This window comes from Gymnoscopelus microlampas (genome assembly GCF_963454915.1).
Source record: "Gymnoscopelus microlampas genome assembly, chromosome: 5".
NCBI lineage: Eukaryota > Metazoa > Chordata > Actinopteri > Myctophiformes > Myctophidae > Gymnoscopelus > Gymnoscopelus microlampas.
This window is the reverse complement of record NC_139942.1, coordinates 20,935,379-20,957,327: the sequence shown is the minus strand read 5'-3', so window position 1 is coordinate 20,957,327 and position 21,949 is coordinate 20,935,379. Positions and strand designations below refer to the sequence as shown.

General features: G+C 41.9%; 1 protein-coding gene across 2 annotated transcripts in view; it reads right to left on the bottom strand.

Annotated features, from left to right (window-relative positions):
- LOC311046047 (glypican-5-like) overlaps positions 1–21,949 on the bottom strand; it is a 237,043-nt gene that overhangs the window by 54,785 nt on the left and 160,309 nt on the right. For both annotated transcript variants that reach the window (XM_084058148.1, XM_084058149.1), the window contains one exon: positions 16,525–16,645. In XM_084058148.1, coding sequence (XP_083914274.1) covers positions 16,525–16,645 — 121 coding nt within the window. The remainder of the gene's footprint in view (positions 1–16,524; positions 16,646–21,949) is intronic.

Here is a 21,949-nt window from a genome sequence, read left to right as displayed (position 1 = left end):
ACTGACCAAACATCAAAGTAACTGACCAAACATCAAAGTAACTGACCAAACATCAAAGTAACTGACCAGACACCAAAGTAACTGACCAAACATCAAAGTAACTGACCAGACACCAAAGTAACTGACCAAACATCAAAGTAACTGACCAAACATCAAAGTAACTGACCAGACACCAAAGTAACTGACCAAACATCAAAGTAACTGACCAGACACCAAAGTAACTGACCAAACATCAAAGTAACTGACCAGACACCAAAGTAACTGACCAAACATCAAAGTAACTGACCAAACATCAAAGTAACTGACCAAACATCAAAGTAACTGACCAAACATCAAAGTAACTGACCAAACATCAAAGTAACTGACCAAACATCAAAGTAACTGACCAAACATCAAAGTAACTGACCAGACATCAAAGTAACTGACCAAACATCAAAGTAACTGACCAAACATCAAAGTAACTGACCAGACATCAAAGTAACTGACCAGACATCAAAGTAACTGACCAAACATCAAGCCGGATCCGTAAGCCTGTCACGATTACAAAATTCAAGTTGGCCATTAATTGTCATACAAATAATTGTGATAAACAATTCAACTGTGTTTCTTTATTTCTGTTTGCCTCTTAGGCTTCGTAATCAAAAATTGCACAGGGTAGATATGACTAATCACTTAAATATACACATTAATGACATATTTAATCATTTTAAACTTAAAAACAAAAAGTTAAATTAGCATAAATAGCTGATCTACAAGCTTATGAGTCACAAAGTGACATGTTGTAAGCTTGATATGCTATGTATGCTATGGAAAATGTTTGAACATGTATGAACATTTTTCAACATGGAAACCATTATGACGATTATGCAAAATAATTGCGATTATCTCAAATAATTGGCGATTATGTAATAATTGTGACAGGCCTAGCCGGACGACCATCATGACATCACTGATATTAAAAAGGCGTCGCTGAGCACAGATTAAAAACAATTACATAGAAGAACCCCATTAAGGTTAAAATCGGGGTCTACACATTCTGTAATGTCATCCACCATCCTCTTCGGCATCTCTAATGATACTCTCCATAAGTGTGTGAATGTGTGTGTGCGCGCACGTGCACGTGCGCGCGCGCGCGCGCGCGCGCGCGTGCGCGCGTGTGTGTGTGTGTGTGTGTGTGTGTGTGTGTGTGTGTGTGTGTGTGTGTGTGTGTGTGTGTGTGTGTGTGTGTGTGTGCGTGCGCACGCACTGCATATTCCCACTGATGAAACGCATACGGCTAAATTGACATGTTTGAAAAACGATCTGCTCTTAATGTTCGTGTGGAAACAGATAGACCATTGTAAGAGAATCCCCACCCAAAAACAGCTGGGGCCGGTGGCCGGGAATCCAAAAAGAGACCCTTTGAAACATTTACTGTCTACATTAGGAGTATTTACAGGCAGAGAGAGAGAGAGAGAGAGAGAGAGAGAGAGAGAGAGAGAGAGAGAGAGAGAGAGAGAGAGAGAGAGAGAGAGTGAGGAGGATACTGGGAGAAGATACACAGAGGACTATAACTCTGCCTAGTCCTTTAATGGACCATTTTATTGGAGGTCAAGAGATCAGTGGGCTTGCCTCTCTTGTGTGTGCGTGCGTGTGTGTGTGTGTGTGTGTGTGTCCCTACATACATGCACCAAAATCTCTCATGCAGGTGAGTTATAGTTCAGTGAGTAACACACACACATGTGTGTGTGTGTGTGTGTGTGTGTGTGTGTGTGTGTGTGTGTGTGTGTGTGTGTGTGTGTGTGTGTGTGTGTGTGTGTGTGTGAGAGAGACAAAAGTCTCCACAAGAACAGTAAATCCAGATACAATTGACCTCACGGGGACACTGTTCTGGAAATGGATAATTTGTAAGGTTAAAAACATTTCCAGAGTTGGGTTACACTTATGAAAATATTCAGGTTAGGGTTATAGTGTTAGGGTGAGTGGTTCATGTGAAAGGTTAGTGTAGGAGATATGGATTTTTCTGAGGTTAGGTTTAAGGGAGATGGATTCTGAGGTTAGGTCTTGTTGAATGGGAAGAGAAACAGTCAGGTTGGCTCGTGATGTTAGGGTTAGGTTGTGGCTGTGGTTGGATTAAAATGAACCACTTTAAGCCCTATATACTTCGCCGTGCGAAGAGTAGCCAAAATAGTAGATCTACAAGCTCACAATGCATCACATCTGCAAATGTTTTGCTATTTTTGCGGTTTAAATTCATTTCTTAATTTTTTTCAGAATTTGTGTGTGTGCGTGTGTGTGTGTGTGTGTGTGTGTGTGTGTGTGTGTGTGTGTGTGTGTATGTATATGTATGTGCTTGCGTGTGCATGTTCACATTTACAGTGGTGGAAAAATAACTCACATTTTGTACTTAAGTAAAAGTATCAATAATGCAATGTAGAAATACTCTGTTACAAGCAAAAGTCCGGAATAAAAAATGTACTTGAGTAAAAGTACAAAAATATTGGTATCAAAATGTACTTAAAGTACCAAAAGTAGAAAGTACTCATTATGCAGAATGTCCCATTTCACATGTTTTCAAATGTATAAATTGTATACAAATCTTTTGAAAATAGCAGATCTACGTTGTGAGCTTGTAGATTGGCTATTTTCAAATGGCAGAAATGCATATAGGGCTGAAGTGGTTAATGTAAGTCTTGTAATGATAATACTCCAGTAAAGTAAAAATACTTCAAAATTGTACCTAAGTGCAGTACTTGAGTAAATGTACTTAGTTACTTTACACCACCGCACATTTACTTAGATTCCCATTAGCTACTGCAGTGACGGCACTCCTCCTGGGGTTCCATCTAAACACATTATGGTCTCATTACATATCGTCTCTGTCGGGTGGAAACCTCATATGTCCAAAACTGTTACTTTTCAGGATTCAAATTCAAAAGAAGCAAAAGTAGCAGATCTACAAGCTCAAAACTACTACTTTTGATACTTTTGTGTGACGCTGTAGTACGATCAAGTAGGGCGTTCTTTTACGAAAATGTGTGTCTCTTTAGCATTGTGTGTGTCTGTGTGTGGATGCTGGCATGCTTATGCCCAGTGGTGGACAATAACTAAATACATTGCGTTGCTATCAGGCAAAAACCTCGTATCTCCATACTTTGACTTTTTTCGTTTTTTCGAAGATTATTGTCCTACTTGATTTACTTGAGAAATTGAGAAATTAATGTTTGAAATGAACCAAGAGTTAAGAAATGTAGACCTATATCCTAGAAAGAATTACCGTTACCAAAGTTCTTGGAGTAGTCATAGATGAAAAACTCACCTGGAAAAATCATATAGCACTCATGTCTAATAAAATACATGAAGGAAAGAATGTTGGAGTCATCAGAAGAATACGCCACCTTCTGGCAAGAAACATCCTAATTAATTTATATTATACAATGATTTATCCATACATTTCATACTAAAACATTGTTTGGGAAAGCAATTTTAAAACCAATCTCAATTGTATTTTTCTGCTATGAAAACGTTTTATCAAAATGATTACTTTCTCTAACAAATTCACCAGTTCCACTGTCTCTTAGAATTATTCCCATTTTTTATTTAAATAACCTTCAAATATGCATTTTCTTGTTTCAATCAATTCACAAACTACTCCCAGTCTGTTTTCAAAATGTATTTCAGTTTAATAATGAAATTCAAAGTCACAGCACTAGGTCAGCCGCTGATCTTCATTCCACTTTTTTCAGGACAACAACTGCCCAATTCTCCATCAAATTTAGAGGACCCCACGGAATTCGTTGCCGCCTCATATTAGAGACTGTGCAAGCTTTAGCTCTTTCAAGAGACAAACACTGCAGCTATTATTATCCAACTTAAGTAACACATCTTAACCACTCTGCTGTAAGTTGTGTGTGTGTGTGTGTATACAATATACAGGTATGTGTATGTATAAATATATAGGCATATATCTATTTCTTATGGATATTTTGACATTTCTATATTTGTTATTATTACCATTATTATTATTATTATTATTATTATTATTATTATTATTGTTGGTATAGATATATTCTATATATCTATATCTTCTAAGCTTTAAAGATAGCTTTTAGGAAGGCCACTCGAAAAGCCTATCTGGGTTTTTTTGGCCTCTCCGGCACATCATGTTTTGATTTTGATTTAAAAAATGATTGGTGGATCGTCAAAAAGACAAAATAAGGTAAAACCGCTGACAGTGGCGGATGAATGAATGAATTCATATCTGGCAATTCACGTGTTAAGCCCTATTTCAATTATAGTGAAAAATAGCCGTTCTACAAGCTCACAACGAGACGCGGTTTCAGGACAGCAAAGCATGAAAGAAATTGTAATCTGTACTTAAATGGAACTCCAATGTTCTCGACTTTTTTCTTGACACTCTTGTATGAATAAGTAGGGCTTTAAATGACGAACGATTTGCAGATACAAGGTTTCTGCCCAACAGCGACGATACAATATCGTCTCTGTCGGGTGGAAACCTCGTATGTCCAAAACTGTTACTTTTTAGGATTCAAATGCAAAAGCATCAAAAGTAGCAGATCTACAAGCTCGAAACGCGTCGCTTCGCGCCGCGTTTCGAGCTTGTAGATCTGCTACTTTTGATGCTTTTGTGTGACGCTGTAGTGTGATCAAGTAGGGCGTTAATTTACTAAAAAACACGAAACGTTAAAATATGGATATAAGAGGTTTCTGCGCAGACAGCGACGATATAATATTACGTTTTGTCCATCACTGCTTTACACCGGCTGCGTCTCGGTGGAGTTGTCAGATTAAAAACAGCTCCATGTCAGTTGCGTCTGACCTCGTGCTCCGCTGCGCTCTTATCTGGCGTTAAACACAAAGGGCCGGCTCAGGACCCTGCCATTTGTGATCTGGAATCATCACACGCACGCACGCACGCACGCACGCACGCACACACACACACACACACACACACACACACACACACACACACACACACACACACACACACACACACACACACACACACACACACACACACACACACACACACACACACACACACACACACACACACACACACACACACACACACACACACACACACACACACACGTCAGGCCCGGGACGGGCTGCATGACTCCATGCAGGTTGCCATGACGACACGCAATTGACGGGGCAATTGGGGATGCTGGGATTTGTGTGTGTGTGTGTGTGTGTGTGTGTGTGTGCGCGCGTGCACGTGTACGTGCGTGCGTGTGTCTATGTGTGCGTGTGTGTGTGTCTATGTGTGCATGTGTGTGTGTGTGTGTGTGCGTGTGTGTGTGTGTGTGTGTGTGTGTGTGTGTGTGTGTGTGTGTGTGTGTGTGTGTGTGTGTGTATCTGCGAGTGAAACGGCAGCCAGAATCTGGAGCTGTCAGCGACAAGACAGCGCAGCGCGGTCCGGGCCAATATGGTTATGATTTGAGAATGATGATAAGAGGACGTAAGTGGGGGAAAGTGCTGAGGGAACACGAGCGAGGGGAAGAGAAAAGACAGAGAGGACCAGTGAAACAGCATGATGTCAGGGAGAGAGGGAGAATTGACAGAGACAGAGAAACAGGAGGATTAAGCTAAAAGGAACAGGGAAATAGAAAGAAACAAATAAATGAATACAAGCCGTCGGTACAATAACTAATAATGAGAGAGAGAGAGAAAGAGAGAGAGAGAGAGAGAGAGAGAGAGAGAGAGAGAGAGAGAGAGAGAGAGAGAGAGAGAGAGAGAGAGAGAGAGAGAGAGAGAGAGAGAGAGAGAGAGACAGAGACAGAGACAGAGACAGAGACAGACAGACAGACAGAGAGATGACAGAGACAGAGACAGAGACAGACAGACAGAGAGATGAGTGCCAATGAGAGGACAGTTTGATTCCCGCACAGAAATCAATCATCTACAAGCCCACAAAGCGCCGAAAAGCGACGCGTTGTGTGAGCTTCCCCGAACGGCAATTTTTCGGGGCGTGGGACACCATAGTATAGCTACGAATAAAATGGGGCCGAATAAGGCACGGGCAGAATTAAAGCTTGTTTGGCTGAACAGGTAGAGATGGATCGGCGACGACGGGGACGAGAGGGGATGAATGCAAGCGGGGGATAAAGGCAGAGGAAAATAGAGGGGGCATAGAGAGAGCAAAGAGAAGAGATGGCCATCGCGTTATCAGCCGGTATGATTTTCAGGCGACAACAAAAGGCCAGGCGGACAGAGAAGGGAACCGAATCCAGGTCCGTTTGTCTCCTCAAATGGCCTCTGGGGACTTCTGGGGAAATGGCCTCCTTTCTTCCCCGGCCCTTTTCAAGCCCTAATCCTCATCTACATGACAAATAGTGTGACTTTGAAGCCGCTTGTGTCATCCCTGCCACTCTGTCACTCACTGCTGACCTTTTGCACTCATCTTCTCTTCTCTCTCTCTCTCTCTCTCTCTCTCTCTCTCTCTCAGTTCTTTTTCCTGCCGTTATCCAGTGGTGGAAAAAGTACTCAAATTCCTTACTTAAGTAAAAGTACCAATACTGCAATGTAGAAATACTCTGTTACAAGTACAAGTCCAGAATTAAAAATGTACTTGAGTAAAGGTACACAAGTATAGTACTTAAAGTACCAAAAGTAAAAGTACTAAAATGTTTGAAAATAGCAGATCTACAAGCTCACAACGCGTCGCATCATTGTGAGCTTGTAGATCGGCTATTTTCAAATAGCCTGTGTATAAAATAGGGCTAAAGTGGTTAATGTATGTTTCATAATATCATCATTTATATCTGCAAAGTAACTAGTAACTAAAGTTCTCAAATAATTGCAGTGGAGTAAAAGTAGTAATATTTGCCTCTGAGATGTAGTGGAGTAGAAGTAAAAGTATTGGAAATTGGAAATACTCAAGTAAAGTACAAATACCTCAAACTTGTACTTAAGTACAGTACTTAGTAAGTAAATGTACTTAGTTACTTTACACCACTGCCGTTATCCACAGTCGCTTTTTTTTTTCATCCCTCTCCCCCCTTTGGCCCTCTATCTCTTTCATTTATCTTTGATGTCTGTGTGCGCCTGGCCTCAACATGAGCCTGTGGATGGGAACGAGAGGGGCTGCCTGCATGGAGAGTCATTTCTCAAATGCCTTGTTAGCCTACACAGTGTGTGTTGTTTGTGTAGCCTGCTGGGGTCTTCAATAGCCCCCCCACCCCACCATCTCCATCCCTCAACGTTGTTTGCTCACTGTACCGTATACGTCAATAAATAAATCGTTGCCGTCGGGCAGAAACCTCTTATCTCCGTATTTCAACTTTTTGTGTGTGTTTTTATGGGGGACTTGACCGTGCTACTGATACACAGAAGTAGCAGATTCGCAAGCTCGAAAATGCGGCTGTAGATTTTGGACCGGTTTTGGACATATGAGGTTTTCCCCCCGACAGAGGTGAAATATAGTTGCTCCAACTCAGAAAAGGCCAACCCTTTAACCCATTGAGACCTGAAGCCGATTCTACATGTCTCCTAAATCTCAACAGTATTCTGAAAAATGTATGTTTCTATATCAGTGGTGCTCAATCTTTTTAATGTCAGGGACCCCCAAAATGATATGTATTCGGCCGCAAACCTCCATCAAAATATCTTGTTCCAGGGACCCCCCAGAAGCAAAGATTTGAGTTAAAAATGTTCGCTTTAAAAATATCTATATTCAGAAGATTTGCACACATTTTCACGATTTTTCAAAAATAGCAGATCTACAAGCTCGTAGCGTGGCACTCGGTGCCGCGCTATGAGCTTGTATAGCTGCTATTTTTGAATAGCCAAAGTGTAAAATAATGCTTTTTAGCTCAAATCAAAAAATGACACAGTTCCAGGTCTCAATGGGTTAATGCAATATGCACAATATGCACTGCAGTGCGGTTTCACAAATTTACTAATTTAATTTCAAAATGGATTTACCATCGACCAGTGGGAAATAAGAACTTGAACTTTGATATCATTACAGATGCCTGCGACACCTCTGAAAACATTACAAAATATTGCATGATTAGATTAGATTAGATGTCTTTATTGTCCACAAGGGAAAATGGTTTTGCTAAAAACACAAGTTAGTGGCCAAGGTTCAACGTACATTCTGGTATAACGTTAAAATGTTTATTCATTATGTTAGCAATAGTTACATTTAGGTATACGCAGGGGTGCACATAGCTTTTTTGGTCTAGTACTCAGAAGAGCACCAGGAGATGTTACTTGGTGCTCAGCAAATAAAGGGTAATAAAAGGTCCGGGGGGGGGGGGGGATTCAGCGCGGACCCGGTAGCCCCCGGGACCGTTTTGTCAACGGGACACACACACACACACACATATATGAGGACGCCTCACCGGCGCGTTTCAATGTTGTAGCGCCCTGCTTCTAAATTCCGCCGTTTTTCGCCGTTTTTTTTTTCTTCACACCGTTTGGTGCCCCCCCATGGTTGGTGCCCTGTGCTGCGCTGATTTTATCCACCAGATTGGGACGTTCACGGCATATTTTGCACCATCACGGTGCGTTCACCATCGGTGACGAGTGCCTGTAACACAGCCAGCAGCGGGTGCACCTCTCCATTCAGAAACACCACCATTCCTACCATTGACTTCTATTATTCGGAATGGCAGTGTTTCCTATTTTGTTATAAAACATTGCTATTCCGAAATGAAAGACACCACCATTCCTATCATTGACTTCTATTATTCGAAATGGGGGTGTTTTCCAGTGTTCTATAAGGCCCTGCCATTCCGAAAATATATTTTTTTCATATTTGGTCCCTGAGTCCTATGAGACTATAGACAACTCCATAATCCCCAACCAACGTCAAGGTTTAATAACCAAACGCATTTCCGAACATAGGCGGTGTTTTGGAAAGGAGAGGTGCACCCAGCCATGGGTGCAACATTTCATATCATTCATTATCATTATTTCAACTAGCAGAATAAATTCAGATGATACAATAGGCTAATCTAATGAATATGCCATAATGACGTGATGTTCTATCTTGAAGTAGGCTACACATTAATATAATATATTAATAATAGCATCTCTCATAACAATAGACCTACTCACATGGAATTAGTTTGTGCACCAATTGGCTCCATTATTAAAGTCTCGGTCTCGCTTTTTTATTCTGTGATGCCATTTGTCCTCACTGCTCATGAACATTTGATCTGCTCTGTGAGCAGAACCTATAACTTTTTAATTATAATTGTTTATATCACAGCTTTTTAACTGTGGGAAAGTGATGTTATGTCTATTTGGATTATGTGCAGTGAGATGTTGCTTGGGCCATAATGTGTGCGTCCGCTCAGTTCAATTCTCTCTCCTACGGAGCCCCTAAAGTGACATAGTGCAGATTTTTCTTTTATGTCGTGCTATGTCGTCCAAGCGTCTTAGGCGTGCGCTCGAGATCCTTATATTGTTCCCGGATCAGGAGTACTGTTACTACTCACCTTTATGCATGGTGAATTTACTTGGATTTTGCGACATAATAGCCTATGCGTTCATCTATTCTTTATTATGGTGAAGAAATTGATGCTCTTATTATAATACAAGTAATTATTATCATTATCGTTTTGTCCTTGTTGGTGTACAGTTTACAACTTGCAATGGATACAGTAGTGGTCGGGCCGGGCGCATAACGGCGCACAAAGGCACAGAATTCAGATCAGGCTCTCTCTGGACTGATTCTCAATGAATCTCTGTGATTCTAATTTTCCTATGATCAGCAGAAGTGAGAGTGTCAATTCCTTGATCAAATATGGTTTTATTAAAAGGAAATCAAAGGCAAATGCGAAGGCGGTATCCAGGGTCCCTTGACGCTCGGCTACCACTGTCTGGTCTCGGTCAAATAGCTCGTCGCTTAGAAGAAATGCAGTAGTAACGCGTAGAAAGCTGCATTGATCCGCGCGGATCGGCGTTGCCATTTAACATGTTTAATAAATTAGTAAAACTTAAACTCCTCTCTCACACTCTTCTCCACTGCCCATGTCCCGCCTCACCGCGTTGTGTGACTGTCATGCAAGCATGTAGGAGCTCGGCTGATCAGAGGCAGTAAACGTAGGACGCGCAGCTTGTCAGTCACAACCCCCCCAGTTCGCCCTGGAATGTCAACAGTAAAGCCCGTATTTCTCCAAACATGTACAAATGCAAAATACAAGGTGCTTACCCGCTTGCCTCAAATGTTAACTAGGTGTCCGGAGTATTTGTGCAATATATTAGTCCATATTTTTCAATTAAGAAGTGTTTAAGTCAGAAGTTCCCAATGGGCGGTTGTGACGGGGCGCATTCGGTGAAAGCTGGAATTACACTCAATGTAAACGAGGAGGGAAAATGGCGTTCGTCCACAGACGGGATTAAAACACTTCTTTATTGAAAAATATGGACTAACTAATAGAGAGAGGTCAGAGAGGTCATCCCATGGCCTAGGGGGCCGTAGGGGTGTCATGGTGGATGCTTGGGCAGTCAGGGATCTCCAGCGCTCACGATCTTCTGCTGTGCGTAGCAGGGTTTGGAAGCTGCAGCCAGTCCATTCCTTGATGTTGTCCATCCAGGACTTTCTCTGCCTGCCTCTTCTCCGCTTCCCCTCCACTGTCCCCTGTAGGATGGTCTTTGACAGGGAGGTATGTCTTGTGATATGACCATACCAGGCCAGTTTGCGACGTTTTACTGTTGAGAGTAGGGGTTCCTGTTCTCCAGCATGGGTGGTGACTAACTGTCTAACATAATCATTTGTCCGGTGTTCTTTATATGAAATATGTAGCATTCTTCTATAGCACTTGCTTTCAAAGGACTGTACCCTGCGCTCAGTGTCCGCTGTGAGTGTCCAGCTCTCACAGCCATAGAGTAGGGTGGAGAGTACAAGTGACTTGTAAAGTCTGACCTTCACTGAGAAGGTCAGACGGTCAGACGCTAGCAAAGTAATGCTGCGGATCATCTTGAACAGACTGAGGAGCAAGGCAGAGGAAACTCTTGCAGAGGAACAGGCAGGATTCAGACCAAAAAGGAGCACCACTGAACAGATCTTCAATGTCAGGCTACTGATTGAGAAGCACCTTCAGCACCAGCACGACCTGTACCACAACTTCATTGACTTCAAAAAAGCCTTTGACCGTGTCTGGCATGAAGGGTTATGGCAGGTGCTCAGAAACTACAACTTCAACAATAACATCATACAGGTCATCCAAGCACTCTACACGGACTCAAGCAGTGCAGTTCTCATAAACAACAGCATGGGAGAACCTTTTAAAACATCTATTGGGGTCCGTCAAGGCTGTCTCCTCTCCCCTGTCCTATTTAACATCTTTCTGGAAAACATCATGGATGAAGCACTCCAAGAATTCCACACCTCCATATCCATCGGAGGAAGACCCATCTCCAACCTCCGCTTCGCTGACGACATCGACCTCATGGGGAAAAGCGAGGCCGAACTCCAGGAACTCACCACCAGACTGGAAGAGGCGGCGAGAGCATATGGCATGGAGATAAGTGCAGAGAAAAGTAAGATCCTGGTCAACAGTATCTCCAACAAAGATCACAATGAACGGGCAGACGCTGGAGGAAGTAAAGGACTTTAAGTACCTCGGGTCCTATGTGAGTGAAGATGGCAGCTCCACAAAAGAGATAAAAGCAAGAATTGGCATTGCAACATCAGCCATGACGAGACTGGCCAGTATTTGGAAAAGTAACACCATCAGCTTCTCAGTGACTAACTAATACATTGCACAAATACTCCGGACACCTATTTAACATTTGAGGCAAGCGGGTAAGCACCTTATATTTTGCATTTGTACATGTTTGGAGAAAAAATAATCAAATAAAAAAAAAACATTGTGCCGTTTGTTCAACACTCAACTCTTAGCAACAAAGTTTAGTTTCATACAATAGGCCTATAGATTACATTTCAATCTTAATAGTAAATAGAAAAACAACATTTCTGGGTCCAATTAGTCTATTTTTGTTATAGATAGGAATGGTCATATTCCCACCTATATAAACATGTTTTTGCACAATGCTGCCTATATTGTTGATCAACTATTCACTCATATATATTAGAACTTCTTTTTTTGTTGTTGCATATAATAAACAAAGCCCAGACTTAAATTGTTAAGTGACCTCTCACAGCTGGCAGAGCCGCAGATATATTTATTGCAATGCAGAAATGCAGACATCAGTTTAAAAAAAATCATGATGAAAGGTCATAACAAAAAGCAGCCGCATCCCCCACCCGCTTCCCATCAAAAAGGCAAGTAAAAGAAAGGAATTCTGAATTTACTTGAGTAAAAGTACAAACGTATTGACATCAAAATGTAGTTAAAGTAACAAAAGTGTAAAGTATGGAGAAACCTACTTTTAAAATGTATACAAATCTTTGAAAATAGCAGATCTACAATCTCACAAATAATTTGAAAATAGCAGACCTAATAATAATAATAATAATAATAATAATAATAACTTGGATTTATATAGTGCCTTTCAGAAACCCAAGGACGCTTTACAGTACACACAATAAACACATTAATTGCCAAAAGCTTGAGTAAATAAGTGTCTCTTCAGTGCGGACTTGAAGGACCTACAGCTCACAATGTGAGCTTAGATCTGAATTAGAAATAAAAAAAACAAGTACAAAAGTGTTGGTGTCACAATGTACTTAAAGTACCAAAAGTGGAAGTACTCATTATTCAGAAATGTCACATTTCAAGTTTTCATATATACAAATATTTTCAAATGGCCGAAATGGGGCTGAAGTGGTTAAGTACAATATTTTCCTTACCTTAAAGGTATAGTAGGGAAGTTCAGAACTAAACAAACACCGCCACTCCAGCAGTTCTTTTCCCCGACCACCAGGGGGTGACGCAGGAGCGAGTTCCATAGAGCAAGGGTACATTTCAAGGAACCGTGCCCCAAACAGGTTGCTTTATTGGGATACAATATGCGGAAATGCCTGCCCTGCTGGTTCTCTGAATTTTTATTTTTAAATAGGCTCTTTCATGATAAATTGACCACATATATGAAGTTAAACAACTACATTCTATCCACACGCTATCTTAAAAGTAAATTCGGTGCCTCAAAAACGAAGTTTGAGAGCGTTTTAAAACCGAAAGTAAAACGTTCATACGGGCACGGACGCGCACGGACGCGCACATGCGTGCGTTAATTTACGTCCCGGACATAAACATATAACACATAAACATTAGGGAAAATACGGATTTCAGAAAGAGGGCTGTGTTTCAATGAAGGAAAACACCCCAGCATCATTATATAGTGGCTGATAGAGGGGAGAAAATGCAAAATATATATATATATATATTTTTTAAATTTAGGCTTAATGTTCCCTACAATGCCTTTAAAGATGTAGTGGACTAGAAGTAAAAGTATTGAAAATCTGAAATACTCCACTAAAGTAAATAATCCTCAAATGTTTTACTGAAGTACAGTACTTAAGTAAATATATTTAGTTACTTTACACCACTGCTAGTAAGTAAAGACTTCAAATAATTAGCATTTGGTAGTAGTTAGTAAATCATTCATAACGATGCCTTATAACTAGTTAATAGATAATTTATAAATCATTAGTAAATTAGTTATTCATGCTTTCTAAAATATATATTAAAGGGGCTACACCATGAATTAAAAAAAAAAATATTATATATGAATATTGCCCCCTAATACGTTTTAAACAGGTTGTAAGCCTAAAAAACATCCAGATATTTTTTCTCACAATTTGACTGTCTGTCATTCCAAGCTTTTTCAGCTGCAATACCAAAACGTCCTATTGGGCAGGGGGGAGCTACTGAGCAATTCTGTCTGGCCATCATCAATGCAAAATCTGTGCAAGTGACATCACTTGCACAGCCATTCTGAAATGGCCTGTTCAGACACGCCCATTCAGGAAATCCATGAAATGAGCATGAATGACTGAATGTTAAAAAAAAAAATGTTTTTGGGTACAAGAGACACTGGGGAGCCCAAAAAATACTAAAAACCTAAAAAAAAAATGAAATTCATGGTGTAGCCCCTTTAATATATAATAAAACAGTTAATGAGTTATAACTATGCTTTATAGGTAGTTAATAGATTATTCATAAACTAAATATGTTTTATAACATAGATCACTGTCAAACTATTAGTAAACTGACTTATCAACTGCTAATCCTTTGAAGAGTTATAAGGCTGTTATAAATCATTAGCATACAGTTACTAATAGTTTGTGAGTGATCAATTGGCTATCTACAAGGCATATTTATAAATCCTTAACAAGCTATTAAAAATAGTTTAAAGATGGGGTGCGTGATTTTCAGTGATCCTCCCCAAAAAAAACATAATCATCAGGTATTATGGTTATACTAGGAGGACGATTGTTTTCACGTTTTTATGTGGACACGCCTCCAGTTCTTTAAAGGGTGGTGCCATGGTTTTGCACTTTTACTGTTTTCATGTGTCTATGAGTTTGATAGAACTTTATTAAGCCCCCTGGTGGTGTTTCTGTACACTTTTCTGAAAAAAGTCTTCCTCCATAATACCTGATGATTATGTTTTTGTGGGGGGGGGGGGGAGGGGGGTCACTGAAAATCACGGCACCCCGTCTTTAAGTATACCTGGTTCTCACCTTAGCACCTCCTCCACCACCTTAGCACCACCCACCTGTCCCAGTCCCTCCTCCTCCTCATGCCCACACCTGTTGTGTTATGATAATGAGGGGGAGGGTATATATTTACTATGTCACTAAAGGGCTTTTTTTCTATTGGCACGTTTGACCCTTAAGGTTTCAGCCTCCAGGTAGAAAGTCAAAATAGTCAGAGAAGACATAAAACACCCTAAAAACACCACCAGGGGGCTTAATGAAGTTCTATCAACCTCATTGACACATGAAAAACAGAAAAAGTGCAAAACCATGGCACCACCTCTTTAACAAGTCATTAATAACTCATTAACTAATAGTTTGGGAGTAATCTCTTAACTATCTATAAAGCATAGTTATAACTCCTTAACTCTTATCATATATATTTAACAAAACATGAATAGCTCATTTACTAATGATTTATAAATGATCTAATAACTAGTTAATAAGCCTTAATTAACTACTAAAATGCTTAACAAGTCATTAATAACTCATTAACTAACAGTTTCTGAATGATCAATTAACTACTTATAACGGATAGTTATTATAAGTGGGTAGAGGTGGGTGGGGGGTAAAAGTGGGTGGAGGTGGGTGAAAGTGGGTAAAGTTGAGTGGGGGTGGGTGTTAGTGGGTGGGGTGGGTGAAAGTGGGTATAGGTGGGTGGGGGGTAAAAGTGGGTGGAGGTGGGTGAAAGTGGGTAAAGTTGAGTGGGGGTGGGTGTTAGTGGGTGGGGTGGGTGAAAGTGGGTATAGGTGGGTGGGGGGTAAAAGTGGGTGGAGGTGGGTGAAAGTGGGTAAAGTTGGGTGGGGGTGGGTGGAGGTTTGGAAAGTGGTGAATGTGGGTGGAGGTGGGTGGGGTGGGTGGGTGGAGGAGGTGGGTGGGGGGTAAAAGTGGGTGGAGGTGGGTGAAAGTGGGTAGAGCTGGGTGGGGGTGGGTGGAGGTTGGGAAAGTGGTGAATGTGGGTGGAGGTGGGTGGTGGTGGGTGAAAGTGGGGGGAGGGTTGAAAGTGGGTGGAGGTGGCTGAGAGTTTATTTTTCGGAATGGTGGTGTTTCCCACCATTCCCCCGAAACCCCACCGTTCCGAAAAATACATTTCGGAATGGTGGTGTTTCGGAATGGTGGTGTTTCGGAATGGGGGTGTTTCGGAATGGGGGGTGTTTCGGAATGTGCGAGTCATGCGACTGTGTCAGGATTTGAGGCCACACTCACACGATCACGTGCAGCATGCGTCCCCTCCCCCTCCGGCTAATGGCTCTGTATGGGGCCGACGCGTGCTTTAGCGTGATTGTGTGAGTGTGGCTTCAGGAAGTCAATTCCTGTCCCAGCGGTCCCAGCTGTTGGTGCGCGAAAGCGCTTCCCTTCGTCTGATGTGCCGCGCAGGTGCGCATGCATTTTGACGACGCATGCGCACATGCGCACCAGTAATGCTTATGTATGAGGTTTGAGTGCCAGTGCCTGATCAGGAACCGTCACCAAAACATGAATGTGATGACATTTAAAACTTAAAGACTGCTACAATATTGATGGGAGTTGTCTGAATGTTTGTAATGGCTGACCGGTACTACATGTTCTTACTACAGTATGGCTGACCTACAGCAGTAGTTCTAAAAAAAAAATCATGGCAAGGACCCCCAAATTGATATTTTTTGCCCCTCAGTCCCCCATTTGAAAATATGTTGTGCAAGGGAGGGACATCGATACAAGATTTGTGTTTGTTTTTAAAATGTTTCAAAAAACAAATATTCCCAAATACTTTAAAGTGGTTAAACCGATTTGGCCGGGGACCCCCTGGAACCTCTCTCAAGCACCCCTGGGGGGTCCCCGGACCCCACTTTGAGAACCACTCACCTACAGCATGCTCTGACCATTATAGATGACCTCTTATATACCACCAAAGGTCCTACCTGGTTGAAGCGCTCCAATCTCTCCTTGACCTCGGCCATGGTTGGGTTTGGGCTGCGAACCTTGACCTCCGGGTTCTGCCTCTGGGCCTGTAGTCCATTTCCCACCACTCTGCCTGTGTAGCTGGAGAGAGAGAGAGAGAGAGAGAGAGAGAGAGAGAGAGAGGTGGGGATGAGCAGGGTATAAAAAGAGATACAGCGCGATTGCTTGTGTGTAGCAATCAAAACAGCAACATTGCGTCACAGTAGAGCCAATCGAATCCTTTTTATGTCTTCAAAGCTCTATGCTAAAACACTCATTCTTAATTTATCCTAAACCTGAACAATAGGCTATAGCGACGTTTTCAGGATTCAAATTCAAAATGATCAAAAGTAGCAGATCTACAAGCTCGAAACGCGTCGCTTCGCGCCGCGTTTCGAGCTTGTAGATCTGCGACTTTTGATGCTTTAGTGTAACGCTGCAGTGTGATCAAGCTGGGCATTAACTTGGTTTAAACACATTGATATTCCCGGGGGGATAGATTACTCTGCTCTCTGATTGCAACAAATTGCGTATACACTAACAAGCTGCTTGAAACGAAGTACAGTAAATTGCTCAGACGCAGAACAAATGCAGCGTTGAGGGCCAAAAGAGAGGGAGAGGGAGATCAATACTTCTCGCATAATTTTGTCATTTAACACACGCAAATCCTCTTGGTCTCCAAATCCCAATGGAAAAAAGGGCTATAATGGTACCGTATACCTCTTGTACATTTATTATATTATATAACATTATCGTACAGCATTCCGAGGGATCTAGCTGGAGCTGTTTTCGCGTAGGTGTGCAGTGGAAAAACGTTGGAGAGATTAACTCAAAGAGAAGAAGAAGTACTCTGATGTTTTACTTGAAGTAAAAGTAGAGATACCACAATTGTAGAAATACTCTTTTACAAGTAAAAGTCCTGTTTTACAAATGTTAATTGAGTAAAAGTACAAAGAAATGGCATGAGTATATCCTTACAGTACAAAAGTAAAAGTACTCAATTTTAAAAAAAAAATATATATATATATATATATATTTTAATGAAGTATAAAAAAGGGCTTAATTGGTTAATGTACGTTATGTAATAATGATCTAGATCCAAAAATGTACCAGTAGGCCTAACTAAAGTTTTCATATAATTATAATGGAGTAAAAATTACAATATTTGCCTCTGAGTGAAGTAGAAGCATAAAATATTGAAAAATGGACATACTCAAGTAAAGTAAAAGTCCCTTCAAATTGTACTTAAGTACAGAACTTGATGGTTAATTTAATACTCAGGACTTTACAGTGTACATGCGGGCAGCAGCATCACAGTCACTATCAGAACTACATACTGTAGTACATCACGCTATCAGGCAGACTCTTATCTCCATATTTTAGCTTTTAGTTTTTTGGTAAATTAACGCCCTACTTGATCATACTACCGCGTCACACAAAAGCATCAAAAGTAGCAGATCTACAAGCTCGTCGATCTGCTACTTTTTGCTATTTCTGAATTTGAATCCTGAAAAAAAACAGTTTAGGACGTTTTCAGGCTAAGGACCCCCTAGCTGAGAGAGAGATGAAGCAGGGACCCCCTCTGTATTGTATAAAATTGTGTTGCAGACAAACCCTTTTTTTTTAACGTGGTCTGCTCTTTTTTCCGTAGTCTACACCTGTATCTCTTCGCCAAAAATAGCAGATCTACAAGCTCACAACGCCTCGAAGCTTGTAGATCTGCTATTTTTGGCTAAAGTTCTCCTCAGAATAGGGATGCTAAGGTTCAAGTGGTTAATGTAAAACATAAAAATCATATCACACAAAGATTTGGTGCCCCCCCCCCTGTAGTAACTCTGAGGACCCCCTAGGGATCACGGACCCCCTGTTGAAGACCCCTGGTTTAAGACAACATATGAGGTTTCCAACCGACAGAGACGACATATATTTCACAGTATAGTAAGAATTTCCCCGGGAGGGATTAATAGAGGTAATCTTTCTCCGGTAAAATTCCTCAATGCTAAAGAGCTAAGCTAGAGCGAGTGTAAAAAATGTACCAGAACGGACCACTTTTACACTCAAGCGCACTTTCACACAGCTGTGCCCTGCTCCACTGCGGAGGTGCTAGGACATGCACTTTTAACCCATTCAACCCGGGGAACGCATCTACAAAACGCCTTCAAAACCCTAGCGGTTTTCCGAAAACCGTTACGTTGCTATAATATCAGTGCTTCTCAAACATTTTCATGTCAAGGACCGCCCCAAAATTATATGTATTTGGTCGCAGGGACCCCCATCTCAAAATATGTTGTTCCAAGGGACCCCGCAGAAGCAAAGATTTGAGTTGCAAACGCTCGATTAGAAAAATATGTATTCAAACCTTTGCACACATTTTCATGATTTTTTCAAAAATAGCAGATCTACAAGCTCATAGCGCGGCACTCGGTGCCGCGCTATGAGCTTGTAGATCTGCTATTTTTGAATAGCCAAAAGTATAAAATAAAGGCTATAGCTACAATCTAAAATGACACAGACGCGTTCCGGGATTGAATGGGTTAAACCCATTAACGGCACGGAGAGCTGCTAGCCTAGGCTGTTAGCGCTCACGCTCAAACTCACTCTCTGCACTCCCTCTTGTACTTGTGAGTGCACCGCGCCGTGCGTACGTACACCACACACACACACACAGGGGAGGAGAGTGGCATTATATAGCGCTGTTTCCCAAACCGTGGCTCGGGAGCCATCTTTCGGTCGCCAACCAAGTTTTCATGGTTTTCCTTTTTTCGTTTCCCTACATTTAAATGTTATTTCAAAAGATTTAGCAAAAAATAACAACTTTTCATCAATTAAAAACAATTCCAACCTTTTTCAAAAGTATTTCATAAATAATATAATAATCTTATTAAAGCAAATGAGTTAACATTGCATCACAATCAGCATAACCACTTTAAACCTATAAACATCAACTATTTGAAGACGCATATGAGCTTGTACTGTAGATCTGCTATTTTCAAACAAATCCTGATTTTTTTGGGGGGGATATTTTTAAAACGGTTTACCAACACAAATCTTGTATGTGGGGTCCCTGGCACAAACTATTTTCAGATGGGGGTCTGCGGTCCAATAAATATTAATTCTGGGATGCGTAACATGAAAAAGATTGAGAACCACTGGTAACAGAGCCATAAACAAGGCACGGGCGAGGGCCTGTTCAAATGCATGTGCGCGCACACACACATGCATGTAATGTACACACACGCATGTGCGTGCACACACACGCGCACACGCACACACACGCCCGCACGCGTACGAACACACAGCTATTCACAGCAGGCAGAGAGGTCCAAACGACTTAACAGCACTAGGGAGGTGGGACACCAATCCTATATATGTGCTGGCATCAACTCAAATGGTGCTTTCCTTTTAAGTGTTCCACAGCCAACCCAAGGAAACATTAAAGCGTCTCCACTTATGGCAGGAGACTGAATGTGAGCAGTATGGATGAAGTATGGATGGGTGTGTGTGTGTGTGTGTGTGTGTGTGTGTGTGTGTGTGTGTGTGTGTGTGTGTGTGTGTGTGTGTGTGTGTGTGTGTGTCTGCGCGCGCGCGAGCGCTTGCATGTGTGTGTCTGTGAGTGTGCCTGAGCATGCAGATACTGTATATTTGCCTACACATATGAGTGGTAGTGATCATAAAAATGCTGAACTTGAGAATCTCTGGCCTGTGATCTAAGTGATGTCTTGATAAGGTCTCTCCCCCTTCGTCTTGCTGAAACAGCACTTCACACAAGCCCCCATAAAAATGCTAAAATATCTCCACGCGCCTCCGACCCCCTCCCTCGCTCTTTTATCTTCATTGTCTATCCCTCTTCCTCCATACATCCCTCTTCTCTTTCTCTTCTCTTCTCTTCCCCACTCTCCCTGTCCTGGGTAGTTTGCATAGCTGATGCCATCCATCCCCTCCTGTCTGCACTGGACAACAAATGAAGCTCTTAATTGCACCTGCGGCACTGAATCCTGCCTCGACAAGAAGAAAAACAATCAATAGCTTTTGGACTTCCGACCCAACCCCCCCCCCCCCCCCCCCTCCCCCGCCACGCCACGCCCCAAACACCCCCACCCTCCATCACCGTCTTCTGACATAAATGATTCATCGCAAAGTAAATGGCTCCTGGAGCTTTCCGATGAAAGTACAGTATAGGAGCCAATGTATGTGTGTGTGTGCGCGTGCGTTTGTCTGTGTGTGTGTGTGTGTGTGTGTGTGTGTGTGTGTGTGTGTGTGTGTGTGTGTGTGTGTCTGTCTCCCCCAGGCTTGGCTGAGGATGACAGTGTCCTCTAGCTCAGAGCTACTGTATATACAGTATGTTCCATCAGATATGAGGCTAATGTACGTGTATACTCTGTGAGCATGTGGGGGCGGGGCATAGAAGGCGTCCACACACCAGGCGGCAAGCGTACGCCCGCTGAAAATGAAGCCAACGCGGAATTAATAAAAAACACTGCAGTTCTCACTGATGGCCTAGAGCAGTGGTTCTCAACCAGTGGTCCGGGGACCACCAGTGGTCCTTGAGGGCGTTCCAGGGGGTCCCCAGCCAAATTAATAGTTCCAAACCAAATTGACCCGTATGTGTCTGTAACTCTGAGAGTGTACAAATGGAACCAAATGGACCCGTTAGGGTCCATTTGGTTCCATTTGTACACTCTCAGAGTTAAATGAACACTAATGACGATGATACAGTGTAGATTAAGACCCCCAAGAAATCAAAGAGGTTGAGTCCCTGGCATATCTTTTCAAATGGGGGTCCGTGGGCTAATATTTGTCAATTTGGGGGTCCTTGACGCAAAAAAGGTTGAAAACCACTGGCCAAGAGGCTCCCCTCCGGCTGGGTGCTGAACAATTCTCATTCAACTAAAGTCAATGCATATTTGAACTGCCTTTACACCTGGTTTTATTACCTTAATAAACAGTTTCATAAATATTTTATGGTTTCAGTCGCTGGTTTAACGTCTTCTTTCAATTATCATGATCTGTACGTAAATGGGATATTATGCTCCCATCATTTTTAGATGAATGAATGAATGAAGGGTTATGCCTATGCTGGTTCTACTGTCCCTCCACTCCACCACGTTGACCCAAGCTGACCTGAGTGAGCTGGTTGTTAAAGGCCTGCAGTAACTGTCACAGCTTGTACAAGTGGAATGTTAAGACATTTTCAAGGTGCAGACAGAGCACACAGCGGTTGTGCCCTGTGTGTCTGTGTGTGTGTGTGTGTGTGTGTGTGTGTGTGTGTGTGTGTGTGTGTGTGTGTGTGTGTGTGTGTGTGTGTGTATATATTTTGTCTTCCATTATCCAAAGCTATGGTATAATGGAACACACAACATGGATGCATAGTTACAGAAGGTTTGGCAGGGGTAAGGGGGGTGTCCA